This window comes from Chamaea fasciata, unplaced genomic scaffold, assembly GCF_029207755.1.
Source record: "Chamaea fasciata isolate MVZ Bird 193981 ecotype frontalis unplaced genomic scaffold, bChaFas1.0.hap1 SCAF_5, whole genome shotgun sequence".
Lineage (NCBI taxonomy): Eukaryota > Metazoa > Chordata > Aves > Passeriformes > Sylviidae > Chamaea > Chamaea fasciata.
This window is the reverse complement of record NW_027094090.1, coordinates 56,682,621-56,701,324: the sequence shown is the minus strand read 5'-3', so window position 1 is coordinate 56,701,324 and position 18,704 is coordinate 56,682,621. Positions and strand designations below refer to the sequence as shown.

General features: G+C 43.7%; 1 protein-coding gene across 2 annotated transcripts in view; it reads right to left on the bottom strand.

The window, feature by feature from the left end:
• Window positions 1–18,704, bottom strand: part of CREB3L2 (cAMP responsive element binding protein 3 like 2) — a 74,890-nt gene that overhangs the window by 33,886 nt on the left and 22,300 nt on the right. For both annotated transcript variants that reach the window (XM_066183824.1, XM_066183826.1), the window contains exon 2: window positions 2,498–2,714. In XM_066183824.1, the coding sequence (XP_066039921.1) occupies window positions 2,498–2,714 (217 nt within the window). The remainder of the gene's footprint in view (window positions 1–2,497; window positions 2,715–18,704) is intronic.

Below are 18,704 nucleotides of genomic sequence, written 5' to 3'. Positions count from 1 at the left end.
CCACCCACTGTCCTTCTCCAGTCACTCTACAGTTGTTTCAAAAACCCCAGGGCTCAAAACTAGAAAGCAGAAAACTGGTGGGAGAGAGGTGGCAGTGCAGCCGGTGTGGATAGTTAGTAAACAGGACACAGCCTCCTTTTTCATGCTGCAGCCTGAAGCCCTCCCCAGGCTATATGCCTTATTCACCAGTTCAGGCAAACAAAAGTGATCAGCCAGCTGCAAGAAGGCAGGTCAAGCCTGTAAATCTCTCTCCCTCTAGGATCTTTAAAGTTTATGCAAAACTGAATCTAAGAATAGAGTCTCGTCATGGGGAGAAACTAAATAATGCATTAAATGCCAGATGCCTTGTACACATGTGCCATAAAAATGACACCTTCAGAGAGCCCACACTAGAAACAGGCTGCAAGTATACAAAAAAGTTACTCTGTACAAAGCTGGGGAAAGGGCCTCAGTACAGTGAAGTCAGAAGAGTAAGTGGGGAAAGCCAATGTTTGGACCTTGGCTTTATGGACACTGAAATGTGTTCTCACATTGAACTTAACGGGACTTCTCGGAAAACTTAAACCCAGGCCTATGAGTTTCCTAGGGTTTACAGTTCTGGCAGGTTTGGTTTTTTTTAGAAAAACTTCATATAAAATTTACAATTACAGGAATAGGTAAATTCAGCAGTTGCAGAAATTACAGTAATGGTCAGGCAGTGGCCAGCAACAAACAGCTCACATCAGAAATTACTTGTTCCCCTGCAGGAAAATGGAGTCAGAGTAACCAATCACTACACCACAATGGCTGAGAGGAAACACTAAATAACATTTTCAATAAGGTGGTGGGAGACTTGGCGGGGGGGGGGGGGGGAGGAAAACAAAAGATGGAAATAGACACCAAAAGGCTTAAACCTGTCTTGAAGATCATGTGCTGAACTATGACCCTCTTTCTCCCTGCACGTTGGAGCTCAAAAACCATGCCTCGCCATGGAAAAAGCATGGAAACACTACAAGAGCTCACCAGTCTGCCCATTGGGATGAGTATTTGGAGAATGCAAATTTTTTTGGACATTCCATATATGTCTCATCTCCTGCCAATCCACAAAACCCCTCCCAGTTCCCCAGCGGCAGAGGATCATGCTGGAGCCTACGGACCTCCTCCTCCTCCTCCAAACTCTGTACGTTCTGGTCCCCAAGAGGACGTTGGTGCTCCCAGTGTCTGTACCCTTACCCCACCAAGGGGACTGGCCTTCATCAGAGTTGTCAAAGGCACTGTGTACCTTCACTGTCTAATAACAGAGCTGCTTTCAATCTCCATTGTAAAGCCCTGCAGTATTCCCATCCACAAAATCCTCTTTTCCTGCTCTCACAGATTCAAGGAATGAAAAATCATCAGGGTGATGGCTTTGAATATCTATCAGACATCCAGGTTCACTCTAAAACTGCAATTTCCTTAAGTATTTCTCTGAGCTTCACTGTTTTGAAGTCAATAGGTGCAGAAAGGTCATGAGTGTGATTCTGGGGTTAAAATTAAATAAAATTCCAAACACCAAGAAAAACTCCTCCTCCTCCTCCTCCTCTCTTATGAAACACTCTGCAGAGTGAACATAAGACGAAATGTTTTCCATCCATTTTCTATTTTTAAATCCACTTGTTAATGTTTCTTGGCTTTTTAAAACATCATTTGACTACAGCTCTAGTACAGTGGTCTCAGCAGAATGAATTTCTTCAGGAATTTTCCCCAAAGGAAACTCCCCTCACTTTTAGCCTAATTTGAAGTTTCTCCCTATTAACTTCCAAAAAAGCTCCGTTTCTGATGTTCCTTATGCTTGTTTCCCTTCCACAATTAACATCCCCTGTATGTGTTAATTTAAAAATATTCACATAAAACAGCTAGGAAATACAGAAATGGAAGACCTTCTACAGATGATGTTTCCCAATCACTTCCAAAAATCCTGTCCCACACTGAAAAATATTTCTCATAGGTTTTATCAGTTGCCCTCTTGTAAAATCTCTAAAAGATTTCATCTTGTTCCAACAGAGGACTTTGGATTACAAAACCGTCAGCCTTTGAAGACCTGTCTGGTGGATCTTCACAAACAGCTTAGCTGGTCAATGCTTAGCCACAAGCATTAATCTCTCTCCCTTTTGTTGTAATGCAGCTTAACACTCCACTGCTTTGCACTGTAAAGCTAATGGTGAAGATAAACCAATTATTAAGAGTCAAAGTCTGGCATTGCAATTATTCCTTATAGTGAACAGATACTCGTGGTCTTGCCCTTCCACCAACCACTTCACACCAGAACAGGAAGGTTGGATCTCCTCCTCCCACCATTCTTGCCTTTCCCTTTTTTCCCTCCAGATGTTTATAACTGCTGAATTACAGATAATTGTTAAAAATGCTATGCGTTTTCATCATTTTCTATGCATCACCATTTTTCACAGCCACAGTTCCACCAGGAGCATATCATTACTGCATCATCACAACAAATGAGCATGGGCTCACTGTTTTGTACCTTCATTAAAGTTGTCATCAGTCGAGATGTGGGTCAAGGGAGACTGGGGTCGAGAGTCCCCACAGAGGGAATAGCTGTGTTCAGCCTGGATGAGGGGCGCTGGGGATGCCGGCGACAGCTCCACTTCCATTATTTCATTCTTCTCAGACAAGAAGGGATCATTCAAGAGCTGGCCTAGGACATCAGTTGAAAATTCATCCAGGAACTCCGTGAAGTGCTGTGGAAACAAAAAGGCAGGGGAAAGTTTATCTCCTTGCCTGTCAGTCATGCCAACCACGGGAGAGAATAGATCATAACAATTCTATGTGTGCCCTGGTCGTCCGTGCCAGTCAGTAGCAGGATCCACCAGCCCTGTCTAACAACCCCCTCCTCCAATCACTACTTCAAGCTGAAGACCTACAGCTAGAACAAAAGTCCTCTCAGAGGCGTACATTACAACAGAACAGCCTATCATTAAACTGCAACAAAAATGGAAAATTGAAGCATGGTACTCATGTACTGAAGCAGTCTCCTCCAAAGGTAATCACTACAATGCACCACCAAAAATAGGAAAGCACATTTCCCTCAGACAGACTAAAAGATCCTGCAGGATCTAACACCAGAACATATTGTGTGTGGAATAGAATATAGGGGGTTAATGTTCACTGAAGCACAGAAGAAAAATGAAACACATTCCAGCACAGACTCTGACACCACATTTGACTATTTTAGCTGTGCAGAACATTCCGTGTGCTCCAGGAAAACGGGTCCATGCACATCCGCAGCCAAGCAATTAACACATTTGCTATAAAATGGGTTTCCTGACTGATTTATGTATATATTTTAGAAGTAGCAATCCACCTAGAGCCCATATCCAGCTTCTAGGCCCCAGAGCTAAAGCTCCTGACAGCCACTACTAATTACCACTTTGTCTATTGCACTGAATTCATTACACCAGCAGCACATGCTAGATCTGTATGTAGTGTTTGTTTGTTTATTATTCAAAATGAGCACAAACCAAACCTTGCAATCTATTTCCTCCAGACTCCAATGCATTTCCCATCAGTAGCAAAAAACTTAGTCTCTTCATCTTCTTTCCAATGTCAGAAACACATCTTTGACAGATGAAAAATCTGCACAGCAACAAATCATTCCTGCTCATCTCATTCACACAATGAATTCTATTTTAGTATAAAAAAACTTGCACAGTGAATTTTAATGAGATTTTCTGAACAATGAGGCATTATCTACCATCTTATATAGGAATCTTTGTCGGCTGAGGCATGATGCTATAAAAGTCTAAGTTTGTTTGATTTGTTTAGTTTTTGCAAGCAGTATTGATCTTGGCTCTTCATCGTGCTCTCTCCTGCAGAAACAAACACTGAAATTCAAGATTCAGCTTCCTGTAGGCTAAATTAAGAATTAAACAAGTCAATATTGTATAAAACCACAAGGGAAGCGGTGTGCTCACACCCTCATGCACTCGCATTTCACAGCTCCAGCAGCACCTGTGGCCTTGAAGCCTCATGCTGAAAACCCTGAGCACAGCCAGCTCTCAGAATTCCCTGGATGTGCAAGCACCTCTTCCAAATGCTAACTGTATTTTTTTTCAAAATCTGCAAGTCTTGAGTCAATTCTGACCGACACTGAGGAAAAGAAAATATTGACTGAATACAAGGCAATAAACCGAGGACCACAGCTGCTACGCTGGAATAACAAGCTAGCTCAAGAAAAGCCTTTACAAACGGCAAAACAGATTTGTAGCCTCATATTTACTTACTGTAAATGATAACACTAATAAACTCTAAGAGGACTCTGCAAGAGGGTCATGACCACCTTATAAAGCCTCGCTTATTTTAATTTTGATACCCAAGGACTCACTAGCACTTCACAAACAGGTGCTTCCCAACAAGGATAAAAGTATAAACTACAACACTCCACTACACAAATTAAAAAGAAAAAGGATGCACAAGAGTAGTTGAGTACCCTGGTACATCAATAAAGGCACTGAGTAAAACAGGGAAGGGAGCCATTAATGTGTAAACAAGGTACAGAAATACTTCCCAGCCATGAAAGAAGTCAAGGATGAACATAGAAAAAAGCAGTGCCTTTCTTAGGGACAATGTTTTTCCCTCCAGTGCACACATTTCTCTTCATTTGGAGCAATGGCAAGAGTCAGTTATATTTGTTTACATATTTTCCTAAAGCTGGAGCATTTTCTTCTTTCTAATTCTTGCATGCATTACTCTGACTGATGAGCAGCAGATGCTGTAATGTGGCTGCTACAATATTTGTACCATGGGTTCCACGTGCAGCTACTTTAACACCAGCATCATCCAATTTCAGGATGTCATCCTTGAAAATATCATACCTACATGTTGACTTAGTCTGACAACATTTAGATGCTCTAATTTAACAGACTCAGCTGAAAGAAACATGGCCACAGGCTACTCAGCTATTTTTGGCAAATTCACAAATCGAGATTTTTATTAGCCTTCTGTCTATCACTGTTTTGATATGGAATAAAAGCTTATCAAATGGTACTTTACTTTTCCATTTGACTGAAGTTAGGTCCATCCAATTTTATTTATTTTTTCCTTTCCGAATGGGGAATTTTCCTAAAACCACTTCAGGAGTAGCAAAGGAGAAAATAAACATTCAACTTCAGAAAACCAGAGAGAAAGAGGACCTTGAGGTGGGGAAGGATGTTCAACATGTTTGTCAATATTTGTGCTTTCTCCTTTTCACGTGCAGCTGCAAAGCAGCAAGCTGTGAGCAAGAATATGCATTTATAACAGAAGTGTCTGATAGCAAATAAATGGTTGATTTCTAAAATATTTTCTAGTTTCACTATAATTCTCAAGTTACTTTTTAATGGTCTGTGATATAACATTGTACACTGGCCAACAGAGACTGCCACAGGTCATACTGTGCAGCCAGTGAACTCAGCAAACAGACAATTTTAGGGATCTGGACTTCTCTCTCTGATTAAAAAAATCACAGCCTCCTTGATTTACAACAATCTTTCATATGTTATACACTTCTCTACTACAGTGAATGCTTAAGGCTAGATCACTTTTTGTCCTTAATAAAACAATTGTCTCATTGAAAGTGGCTCCATTTGCTAAGAGAACTAAAGAAGAAAAGGCGTCTGAGCAGCAGCTAACACAGAAACCATCTGGGAGCAGCCAGACCTCCAGCTCCCCAAAATTTCCACCTACACCTAAGCTGCTCCTTCTGTCTTTTCAAAGCACATTCTTCCATTGCCAATCCTCCTCCTCCTCCTCCTCTCTGCTGCCACATGACTCTCAGCGGTCATTAGCCACTTCCACAGCTGGAAAGCCCCAGAATAACCCTCAATTTTAACACAGTAGCAACCACCTCTGAACTCAGGAACAGGAAAGGGCAATTTGGGAAGGAAACTGACCCTGAGAACCTGTATATAAATTTGCTTGCAAAAGAAGGAAATTCTTTGCCTATGGCTTTCAGTTGGGCATCCTTCACGCAGACTTCACCCTTACAAAAAATCAAAAAATAGAGGAAAGAGCACTTGCACTGAGGATCTGCCCTTTTCTTTCTTTTTTTCCTTTTTTGTTGTTAATACCACTGTAGACAGCTCAGCTGCCAGTTTCCTGCTATCCTCACAGCCCACTGGCAGCCCCAGCACTAATTGCAGACATGTGTTAGTACAAGGAGCCTGTTTGAATTATTAAACTCTTCTCACCACATAGCAAAGAGATATGTTCAGCTGGGATTTTAACCTCTGTAAGAAGTCAGGGATTTAGGACAGATGTAACCTTATCTTCTGCGTCCCGTTCCCCCAGAACTCTGAAAAGACAAACAAAACAGCAGCATTCCTGTTTCCATACAGAAAGACAACTGCAGCCCTGAGGAGTTTCAGCACTCATCTGGGTGGACATTGGCTCATGCCTATATCCTGGGTGTTTTTGGGGAACACAAACACCTCCAGACATCACACTGCAGTACGCAAACAGAGGAAAGCTCTCACATCCGGGTGCACAGCGGATTTTTGGATAGCTCTTCGAAAGTATTACTTGGCTGCAGACCAGCTGTGCCGCGGGCTGCAGCTCTCCACAGCATCTGCCTGTTCCTGCCACACAAAGGCCCTTTTCTCCAACTGCCTCAGGGACCAGGGATTTTTTTCCTTCTTGTCTGATCAAATGAAGATCTATGAAGCAAAACACTCAGGGTTTTGCTAGGTGCATGGCAGTGCTGGCTTCTTGGCTTCTCCACCTGAAGCCAAACGTGAGCAGCACTAGCCCAGCTGGTTGGTTGAAGATAAGACATTACCATGCCTAAAAATTGAAGTCATCTTCAGAAAACCGACCTTCTAAGAGCTCATTAAAAAGGAATCCAAAGTCAAGAGCCCCAAATGACACTTCCCAATTATATTTAAATTGTTCAGCAAGTAGCAGGCTTTGCTGAGCCTGGAAAATGCACTGCATCAGCTGCAAGCCCCACACACCGAGTGTAGCAGCACAATCCCACCTTTTCCAGCAGAGCCATGCCAGAGGGGAGCTGCAGTGACAGCACCTTTTGCACACTGCAAAAATCCCAGCTCTCACAGTAGACCAGGGCGAGGCAGCCAGGGGTTACATGCCAGGGTTATAACCACCAACAAATTCAAGATATTACCCTCCTGGGAGTTAGTGGCTACCTCCTGGCTCACCCCAAAGGCTCCCCATCCTGGAGGGATCAGTCACCCCTCCACAGGAGGAACTGTCAGGTACACAACCGGCACTCATAAAAAAAGAAATCCCACCCTCCACCTCTAGGTACTAACAGCCTAGGTTTTATGTCTTTATTATACTGTAAAATCATTTAATGTCTACTCAGGAGCTATCCTGAAATTTCCTCATTTGTGGGAGAGTAGGAAGAGTAACACAAAACTGGCATTTAAAACCAGCAAAGAGATCCACTGTAAGAGCAGAGACAATTGTTTGGTCTCTCACACCAGCATTAACTCATTTTAAGCACTAAAATAAAAATGTGGACAGATTTAAAAAAATCTACTAAGTGAATAACATACAGGTTGTGTCATCAGCAAAACAAATGCCAGGAAATTCAGAGCTAATAGATTTACATGGTAATTAAATCTGCACATCTTCTCAACTTGCTCAGGTTACACAGTTGGAAATGTTGAAGTTCATGCTGAGCAAATCTTATAATCCACCCCATTATATACACATGTATGCACACATTTCCATTGCAAACACTCAAATATTTCCACCCCACAACCAGCAAAGACATGCATTTTTTTAACTTCTCTGGGGAATTTTTCAAGAACCATGCTTACTTCCCTGCCTGTCTTCCAAAATATTCTTTCACGTTATTCTTTAACAACCCCCCACCGAAAAAAGGATTTTGTATTTATTAAAAAAGATAACTAAAACCTAAATTAAACTCCTAAACAGACAGGACAAAATATAGGTTAAAAGAAAGAAAAACAAAAATCGAAGCAAGAAAGAAGCCCTTGTGCAGCTGAGGCAAGGGTGAGAAACAACCCTCAAGTTCAGTCTTTAAGTCCACTGTCTGCAAGAAGAGAAAAGGATGCTATTGCTCATTCCTAACCCAAGCCTCCTGGGAATCATGCAAAACAGGAAAATCCTCCTCACACTCCCCTGCCCTTCTCCCAGTGCATAGCTCTTGGATCTAGCCTAACTTTTCAACAGACTGGGTGCATGTTTTGCTATTTCCCACCCTCTCCCCGAAAAGCCAAAGGAGGAGTGAGTCACTGGGGCCAGAGCAGTGAGTCAGTGAGCTGGAAGCCCTTCAAAAAGGCTCCCCCCATGCGAGTCCCTGACTGAGACCTCAAAGTACATTACTGTGCTGCAAGTAAGCATTTGGATTAAGCTCTCAGGTCAGACATAGCTGTTCTTTTGTCTCAGCTCTTCCCCCCACCACTCCCCCATCCTCTATTTGCCAGTTTGAGCGGCAGAAGCACAGAACACTGAACCTCTCCATTACCTGTCCCCATGCCCTTCTCCTCACCCAGTGAGCAGCAGGGTCACAATTCTTTACCCCCAGTGATTGCAGAGGCTGCAAGTCAGGCCTGACTGACCCATCGGCATCTCACAAGCCTCCAGGCCACCAAGAGTAGGGGCAAACCCTCCAGGCTCTGTAGAAGGAACTTGCATTTACTGCAAGTTTTACATCAAACTGTCTTCCATGTAACTCATAGGGTTAAGCCAAAAAATAAACAGTGAAGAAAGTTTTCGGATTGTATATGAATTTTACAATTCAATGGTGGACATTTATTGTCTTCTTTGCTGCCCAAGAGCTTGGCAGCAGGGATAACACATTTTGTTCTTGCACAGCTGGCTCAACTTACAGCCATTTTTAAAAGAACATGTTTGCTCCAGTTCCCTCTTGACAGGAGACAGATCTTAACAATATAGGAGAGTTCTACACCATTTGGCCACACTGCACTTGGCTGCATTTAATATCTCCCTGCAACATGAAAACGGGAGGGGATGAAAGCAAACAAATTTCATCTCAGGCCTCATGTCACATCATGTAACAGCATCCCTTGTTGATGGGCACAGATGGGCCTTTTGTAAAGGGCACAGCCAGCACAGTTCCTGTATTTTAAACAAAATCCACTAGTCTTCCATGCACCTTAGAGATCACAGAATATCTCAAGTTATGGGAAAGAACCCATAAAGATCATCAAGTCCAACTCCCAGCTGACTTTAGAATTGTAACAGGAAGGAGGAAAAGATAACCACTGATACTGTTAGGAGACCTCAGAAAAACCATAATTTCACATCTAGGTTTCCATTAGTGCAGGGGGCCTCCTGCAGAACACAGATGTTTCTCAGTTCAGCTGTTTCATGTTTAAAGTGTTCTCAACAGCCTCCTCCCTGAGGACCAAATTAGTATCTTTCAAAGGCGGATCTTTCACTAGTCTGACTGATGTAGGTAGGAAACAACTTCTGCTCAATCAGCGGTGCTTGCTAGTCCTGACTGACAGGACATTTGACATTTAAAACAAAAATCCTAATTTTTTCCTTCAAAAGTGTTTCTTCTTTAATGGTTGCAAAGTTTAAATGGCAGGGTTCCAGCTTGCAGGAGCCATCGTTCTTTCTTTTTCCTAACACTGGCTGCAAACCTACACACCACCCATCAAAATCCTGCTCTTTAATTAAAGCTGTCTGTTATTATAAAATAAGCAAGCCTTTATGATCACTATTGGCAGCTTAAAGAGAGATTGGGCATTTTATTTCATGAAAGAGTTAGTAGGCTTTGTCTTACAGATTTATTGTACTGGGTGGGGGGATTGTTGCTGCATTGTTTGCTTGTTTGTTTTTAAGAACAGAAGCATAAAAGCTGAGGCTTGAAAAGACACAAATTTAAGCTCCTCAATGTTTATTTAGGTACTCTTCAGTTTTGAAGAGCCAGACTATCAAGTGTCTAAACGCAGACACCCTGAGTTGATTATGGAAAATATAAATTAGTTTTTATAAAAGCTACCAAAACTTCATACACATAATGGTAGAAATTGCAGATGTGTGTATAGTTCTAAAAAGAAAAAACACACCACGCACATTTAACCCTTTCTTGAACTCAAGAAACAGGTGCTTGAGCACAGTGGAAGGAGAAAAAAAGTGGAGTGATTTTGTGAAACGAATGTAAAGAAACCAACAGGTCATACTGCCCCACCCAGGAGGATGAACTGCCCGACCCTCGCAGAGCTCAAGGATCAGCAGCTTTTCACTAGCAATGACCTCAGCTGCCACAGGGTTTAGACCCTGCCCAGCAGGACCTGTGTCTCTATCACACAGATATCTACTATGAGGGCAAAAAGAGAAACACACTGGCAGGACTTTGTGTCCAGTGCTGCTATCACTGAGGGTTACACATTAAGTACAGTGCACTACAAAAGTGGGTTGTGTGTCAGATACTATTCCAGCGCGTGATCTCATCAGTCAACCAACCCACCACACTGAAGAACACCTTTCCAAACAAGTCCTCTATCTTGCTTTCAGTAGAAACATCCTGGGGTTTTATCTTACCTACCTCTCACCCTTCCCATGAGCTTGCACTAAGCCCAGACACCATGGATGCACACAGAGCTAGGACTTCATCAACAGCAGGGATCATCACAGACTTCCCATCCCTGACTGCCAAAACGTTTCCAGTTTGCAACTTTGCAGGAAGTTTCATGTCCAACCTGCTACTGCCCCAGCAAACTAATGAAGAGCAGTGTGACAGCACTTGATGATGACAACACCAAGAACATCCCTAGCCTCTACATGCTTTTTGAAACCATGACACTGGAGCTGCTTTAGATGAGCCAGCCCTACCAAATGCATCCCACAGCAAAAACCCTTGCATTTTAAAGCCACTCCCGGTGGTCCTCTGTATCACGAGATGGATACTTCAGGACACCCACATTGCACTTGTACAGCCTTAACTCTGCAGAAGTTCACACAGGAAGCCACAGAAATGGTTTTGGCACCTCATTTTGTAATGATCAGTACTTCCACCAGCACTGGTACTTTGGGACCCTTCCTGAGGGAAGATGCATTTCGTCTTATGGCAAAACAGGAGCGTGGGTGGGTCACTCGGTTTTTACTCGTGTCAAAGGCAGACAGTTTGTTTTGAAGCCCTACTGAAATCGGCAGGAAGGAAAAAAAGCAGACAGGACACGAAAAAGATCAAATAAATATACACGTACAAGCAGGTGTAGCATGCATCTGGACAAATCATTGTAAGATACTCCACACTTGAGGGCTGGTATTCCAATTTCCTATGACAAGCCTTTTGTCACAGTGCCAGTAAACATTACTCCACTCAGTTTTATAAAAAATAAATAAATAAACCATGAGTGGTACTGGACTAAGGTTCAGGACCCAAGATAGCAGTAGATGGATACATCAGTATGGTAAGACCAAGTCTTAAACAAAAACAAACTTGTGTGCTTATATCTCCTCTCTGCTTCCTTCCAGAGATGCAGGGACTTGTGGAACAGGTCATCTAGCAGGAGGTATGGTGGCTCTCTCTCCTCATGAGTCCTAGGAATACAGGGGAGATTTCAAACCAGTGTTGCCATCATTTGTCTGTGAACTGGTATTTCAGCTTCTTTTTTTAGCCCTCTCCCAACTCAGAGCACCCCTCTCCTCTACCTCTACCTCCTCTCTGTACCTTCCATTTCCAAACCTTTGCTCCGAAGCAGGTGAAAGAGAGGCCAAGCTACTCATCCCCTTGCAGCACATAAAGAAGAGCAGCAGAACTTGGAATGAAGCTGCAAACTGCAGGCAAAGACTCTGGAGGAGCAGAGCCAGAACAGCAAGGGAGCAGAAGGAAAACAACAGGAAGAGTCAAAGTCACAGCACCTGGAAAGGGATAAAATAAACCAATGACAGATAAGCAGCATACTAAGATTGTGCAAGAACTTCCTCCATCCCCAGCTGTGTATTTTTGCCAGGAGTCATTGACTTTTGTGCATTGCCATTTAAATCTGGGCCTATTACAGTGTTTACTCTTGTGACTGCTCTCGACATTCTGTCATTTGTTCCTCCCCACCTGAAAGGCAGAGTGACCACTGCCATCTCACCATGGCAGGCGAAGAAAAACCACACAGGGAAAACAAACCTGCTTACCATGGGAACATAAATATTATATATTTGAGCTACTGAAAGGAAAAATTACCAAGAATTAACATAAATCAGAATCTAGAAACCAAGAAAGAGTTAAAAGAAAACGCAATTCCGAGGGAGAAAGATTGCTTCTGAGTTTGTCAGGATCCAGAGGAATGTTAACTACAGATCAGGCCATTGCTTGGCTACAGTTATTGGGGGGAGAAAAAAGGAGATCAAAATGTTTAATTGAATATTCCTGGGAGGGGGTGGTTCTGAATTACTACTTTTTATATAAGACCAGATGATACAGCCATCCCACAGGATGGTAATGAAATGACTTTTATCCCAACAATAATGGAGACTATAAAAACAGCTACTCGAAGTTGGCCATTTTAGTTAGTAGACCTAGAAAACTTCCATCTGAAGAGTCTAAATAGAGCTTCAAGGAACTCTTGAAACTATTTTCAGTAGGAGAAAATACTAAAGGACTGTAAGAAATAATATGAAAATATTTAAGTGTAAACACGGCAACCAAAGTAACAGCAAGTTAACCTACCAATTATTCATTTCTGATGAAGGGAAGAGATGGAAAAGGGAAGAGAGAAGGAAAGAGCCAAAGAACTTCCAAAAGGAAGAGAAATCTAATTTATGCTTATAATTCTGCAATAACTGACAATTAAGCTTCGTAAATTTTATACAAGCTTAATAGCCCTTGTACCGTGAGGCAATTGCCTTGGGGCTACACAAACAAAGCCAGAGTGAGATGAAGTCAACAGGCCTCATTCAGTGTGACAAGGAAATCAGAAACCTCCAGATGTGAAACACAAATGAGCTGATTGTGCCACACGTTTTCAGTGGACTCCCACAGGGATCAGTTCTTGGCCCCAGACTCTCAATATTTTATCAGTGACCTGAGAGGAAAAGCCACCACCACTGAAGGCTGCAGATAATGCAGTATCAGCAGGGGCAGCAAATAACAAAAAGGTCAGGTCACAAAATCAAAACACAGAGAACTTGGTAAGCAGCCATAAACAAGAGACATATCTTAAGTAATGCTGGAGTTAAAAAAAGAAAAAACAAAAATAAAAGTATCTTATGGTGCAAACAAAAGGCTCCAAGTCACTCTTGGCGCCTGACAATCAGAAGCCAAGACCCCAGGACTCTGGGAGAGATACGGCTGAAGGAACATCTGTGGGACAGGTACCACAAGCACTGGGTCCCAAGGAGGAATTACTGCAGATGTGTGCCCAAGCCCCAAATGCAGGAGACCCCTGATGTACTTCAGATTCAGCCCTCAGCCAGTGCTGGGGTTTCACACAGTTCCAGGTGCAGCCAAGCACTGTGGACCCTTGCATGGCCTTCCCATGCTGTGGGCCAGCATCCAAAGAACACCAGGGAGGTATTGTAGAAATTTTGTCCTTTTTATTTATTTAGGACTTCTTTAGTTTGTACTTGTTCCTTAAATGAGAAACTTCTTTCATATTTAAAAGAAGTGTGCCTGTAAAGCTCAACCCACCCTCCCCAGCTTTGTACTACAGCCTCAGGGCAATCACACAACCTGCTGCACGAGTCTGTGCTCTCTGCAAAACCCAGAGCACACAAGTTTGAGGACTTCAGAAGACAGAGACGTGTGAGGCACAAATTTCCCCGTGCTCATGGTGGATACAGCTGCTACTGGCCACAGCCAGGCTCCATTCCTATGCCACCAAATTTCAAAAAAAAAGGAAGTGGAACCATTGGAGAAGGTTCAGAGACTTACAAGAATCACTATAGAAAGGGAAATCTTGACTCAAAATAAAAGCAAATAAGAAAAGAAGAAACCAACGAGTTCATCTTATCAAAGAGGAAACAAATGCAGAACATGAATGTTCCTAAGTAATGAAACAGGGAATAAGGCTTAAGAGGATGGTTCTACCAGCTTGCAGCTAAGTTTACCAGCTGGAGCCAGATCCATTCATTGTGCTTCACAATATTAAAAAAAGGGAGAACAATCAATCATGAAGGAACAGTGTGAATGCTTTGACCCAAGCCGTCCTTAATTGAAGACTAGAGGTTACTCTAGAAAGATATGCAGGAATTCAGACAATCTGGGGAAGTTTTATGGCCCTTGATTTACATAAGGTTAAAATAATTAATCGTAATTGTTTCCTTTAGCCTTCTGGCAGCAAAACAAGGCTGTTCACTGGAATTGCAGCGTGTTCTGGAGAAAGTGATGCAAACCCGGAGCTGGGAAACCTGCTGATGCAGCTTTGCATTCCTGTATTCCAGGTAACTTGATATCCTTATCAGGAAGGCAGCTGGGGAACACAGTTCAAGAGCCCAGGTTTAAGACCAAAGGTTGTCTGTGTTAGACACAACGCCCCGCTCACAAGCCTGCTCCAAGCACGGCGCTCGGCAAACTTCAAGTGGCCGGCACATCCCACAGTGCTAGCCCACTGAAAGCCTTTTCCCTTGTTTATTTTTGTTGTTGATTTTTAAGGCTGGGTTCTCCAGCTCTGCTGCACAAGCGAGTCACCTTTCCTCCCCACACCAGAGCGCTGGTGAGGGCTGCACACATCTCCCAGCTGGCTGGGAGAGGGAGCCCCTACCACTTGCCATCACTGCAAGAGCTGCACCTCAACAGTGAGCTGGAAAAGGGTCTCAGCGGAAAGGTTTGGCAAACTTGCATTGGACTGCAGGGTTTCTCTGTCAGAGACACTGAAAACACAAACACACGCATGCAAACTACCCCCTATCCTTCTGAAACTGATTTGTTCCTCAGGGTCGGAGGGGCAGCTGCAGCCACGCCACAGCACAAGCAAATGGTCGTGACAAACAGCAAGAACTCACAAGCACAGAGCACCGTGATCATTTTCAGAGTCCACATTTGATTTCCACATCCAATAGATGGCCAGTTTCAGTGCTGACTGGAGATTCCCCATGAGCCCAAGCGAGAAGAATGCTGAAGTGCATGGGGAAATTAAAAGGAGCTTCCATGTGAAGAGATTTGCTTCAAAAGAAGTCATTTAGCAGTTGCTCATTTCAAAGTCTCTTTTAAGTCTTCTAGTTAGTAAAGCTGCATGTGTCTGGGCATCTCTTTCAGGGCCTATAATCGTTTCCAAGTGCCAAGTTTGCAGCAGCAGAAGGCTGCCCATAGCAGAGAAATCAAAGGCAAGTAACTTTATTCTTGCTTTAAATCTGACAAAGAGCACAAACACAAGTGCACAATATGCAACTCTGTTCAAACAAGGTTACTTGTGCTCTTATTTTACATTAGAAATTAGCTTTATTTTTCAAAAGGTTTTTAAAGCTTTTTTAGTTTGGTAAAGAAAAGCTTTAAAAGCAACCAGCTGACAGAATAAAAGGAGAGGGAGCATTTAAGGGAAGGAGGAGTTTCACCCAGTTTTAAAGATTAATTACAAGATTAATGCCAGCCAGAGATGTGAGTTTCTGGCACTGAAGCAGAAGGTGCTCCAGCCAACACCTCCAGGCAGCACACACAAACACACCAGAGCCCTGTGCAGCATCTTCCCCGTCCACATCTCTCAAACGCCAGTGCACAAACAAAGCCGCTTTCACTTGCAGCACTGAGATTTCATTAATTGGATATACTGAGCAAGCGAGTGAGCTGTGCAGTGTGGAAGAGGCCTCTCCTGAGACTGCAGAAAGAGCCTGCCAGCGTCCTGGGGACAGAGACGGCGCAGGGAAGTATCAGACATTGCATAAGCACAGGCACACGTAATCGCTCATTCCCGCTATCCTGGCCAGCTCTAGCTCAGACCCCTGCCAGCCACGGCCAAGATCTATTCCAGATATTCAGAGGCGGCTGGGTGCCTGAATGGGGAGCAGGGAGGGGAGGCCCAGCCTGGGGGTGTGCCTGGGGAAGGACATAGGACCTGTCCCAGCACCCAGCCACTGCCTCCAGGGGCCCCTCAGCCCCAGCTTGTGCAACCATTACCCGACAGTTTAGAAGCAGGGGGAGTAGGGTGGAAAAAGTGGTTTTTCTTGACTTTGTCAACATGTTTTCCCTCTTCTAAGGAAAGAAATATGGCCTGGTGGTTAGAGGGCTGGGCAGGAGCTGCCGTCACACACCACCCGGGCCAGCCTGGGCCTCTTGTTCCCTTGAGGCAAAGGCGCTCTTTGCCATGTGCCCAAGGGCAGTAAGGAAGCAATACTCTCCAGCCACAAGGGAGGGATCTCAAGGATAGTGGCATGGAAGATCGCATCACATTCAATGCCAAAATTATCAGGATCGTAAGAAAACCAAAGCCAGCTGGGAGACACAGAAAGCCCCTTGTTGCAGAGCACAGTACTGGACACTTGCACAAAGGCCAGGAGCAAGAGACACACACACAGCACTCGCAATTGTTTAGATTAGAAAATACCTTTGAGATCATCAAGTCCAACCCAGCACTGCCAAGTCCAACACTGAACCTTGTCTTTAAGTGCCACATCTGCACATCCCTTAAAAATCCCCTGGGATGGTGACTCAATCCCTTCCCTAGACAGCCTGTTCCAGTGCTTGACAACCCTGTTGGGAAAAAAAAAAATTCCTATCATCCAATCTATAACCTCCACTGGGGCAACTTGAGGCCATTTCCTCTTGTCCTACCGCTTGTCACTTGGGAGAAGAGACCCACCCCACATTGCTACGACTTCCTTTCAGATAGCAGGGAGCAAGAAGGTCACCCCTGAGCCTCCTTTCCTCTAGACTAAACAACCCCAGCTTCCTCAGCTGCTCCTCATAAGATTTGTGCTCCAGATCCTTCACCACCTCTGTTGCCCTTCTCTGGACTTGCTCCAGCAGCTCAGTGTCTTTCCTGTCATGAGGGTGAACACCGGATTCAAGATGCCACCTCATCAATGCCATGTACAGTACTTTAGGCTCTGAGGGCTACCCAGAGGTAAAGTGCAAGCTCAGGAGCTCAGAAAGCAAAACCTGCGTTCAAATTTCAGGCACTGTGATTTCTTCCCTGCAGCCTGTAGGACACCTGTGGCACATGGCCACACAAGACCCCGCTGCCAGGTACCAACCCAGCACAGCCCCCAGCATTACACAGATCAAGCAGTGAGCACCCAAAGGGAGGAAAACCCTCCCGGAGCTACACGAGTCTGTTTGGCTCTAGGAAAACACAGGTACAGAGACAGAAAAATAATCAGAGGAACCTTGCACTGCTTACCAGCAGTGTGTAACTCCAGAGCCAGCTAGGACTACATATACATAGATTTATATACATGTGTATGTGTGTGTGTGCTTGTGTGTGTCTGTGTGTATTAAATATAGACCATTTTTTTAACACAGCACCGTTGGCTGCGTAACATTTCGGATGAGCATCTGCTACAGACCATCTGGGCTGGGAGGGAGGGAAGGAGGGAGACCAAAATGCTACGGGACTCTAGAGGAATCTGAAACTTGCAGCGGATTTTACACAGAAAGCTGTTGCGTAAGGGACACGGACAAATGTGTGGTATCAGGAAGGTTCTTTAAGTAAAAGAAGGAAAAAAAAAGGAAGAGAAGTGATCCTAAAACTGCTGCTTCCTGTGGGGGTTGGAGCTGGCTACGGATGACAGGACTGACTTCACACCACCTAAATTCAGCACCATTAAATGAAACCAAACCAAGTTGCCAGGATAGGCATCAGTGTGCCAGAAGATCAAGCACTGAACTGATGTTGCCCCAATGAACTGAAAAGTGGTACCTGGCACTCAGCGAGTTAGTACAGTGTCCTTTGCTTCCGTCAAAGAAACAAGCACGTCAAAGTCACACAAGTTTTACTTCATTAAACTAACATACAAGAACAAATGGTTCCTGTGTAAATCATTCCCACATCCTTCTAACCAAGACAGCTTCACATTCATAATGCTTATGTGTAGAAAAAATCTCAACCACTTCCCTGGGCAGACTGTTCTAATACTTGGCAGCCCCTTCCACAAATTTTTTTTTCATATTATCCAATCTAAACTTTCCCTGGTACAGGTACTGGTACAGGCCATTTCTTATTGCTTGTTACCTGGAAGAACAGACTGACCCAACCTCCTTTCAGGATGTTATAGAGAACACTAAGGTCTCCCGTGAGCCTCCTTTTCTCCAGGCAAAACAACCAGCAACCCCAGCCACTCCTCAGAAGATTTGTACTCCAGATCCTTCAGCAGCTTCTGTTCTCCAGAGACTAGAGCAAAGTTTCACAAACTAGATGATTTTATAAATCAAGGCTCACAATAATCACATCTTATGCAGTAACAATACAAAGACTCAGACATGCCAAAACTAAAACCACCAGATTTTCATCCTCCTCTCTATGCCTCTATTTTTAATTCTTTTTTTCTGGTTGCAAGAGCTGCAAAGTCTAACAAAGGAAACTAAAGAACATGAAATAAGTTCAAGTTTGCGGACTCTGCAAACTTCCCCAGAAAAGCGTTGGGTGTGCAAAAACAGCAAGGGACTTAAAATCATTGCTCTGTTCTACCAACAAGTTGTGGTTTCAGATGGCTTTGGAAGATCTGGTCTTCAGCAAGCCAAAATGAGCACGGCTGGCACTAATGTCAAAGAAGAACTCAGTATTTCTGGGATTTCTGTAAGCTCAATTATTCCTGTGTTGTTACAGTTGCAAGCATACACACACTGGAGTAGAGAGAAATAGCTC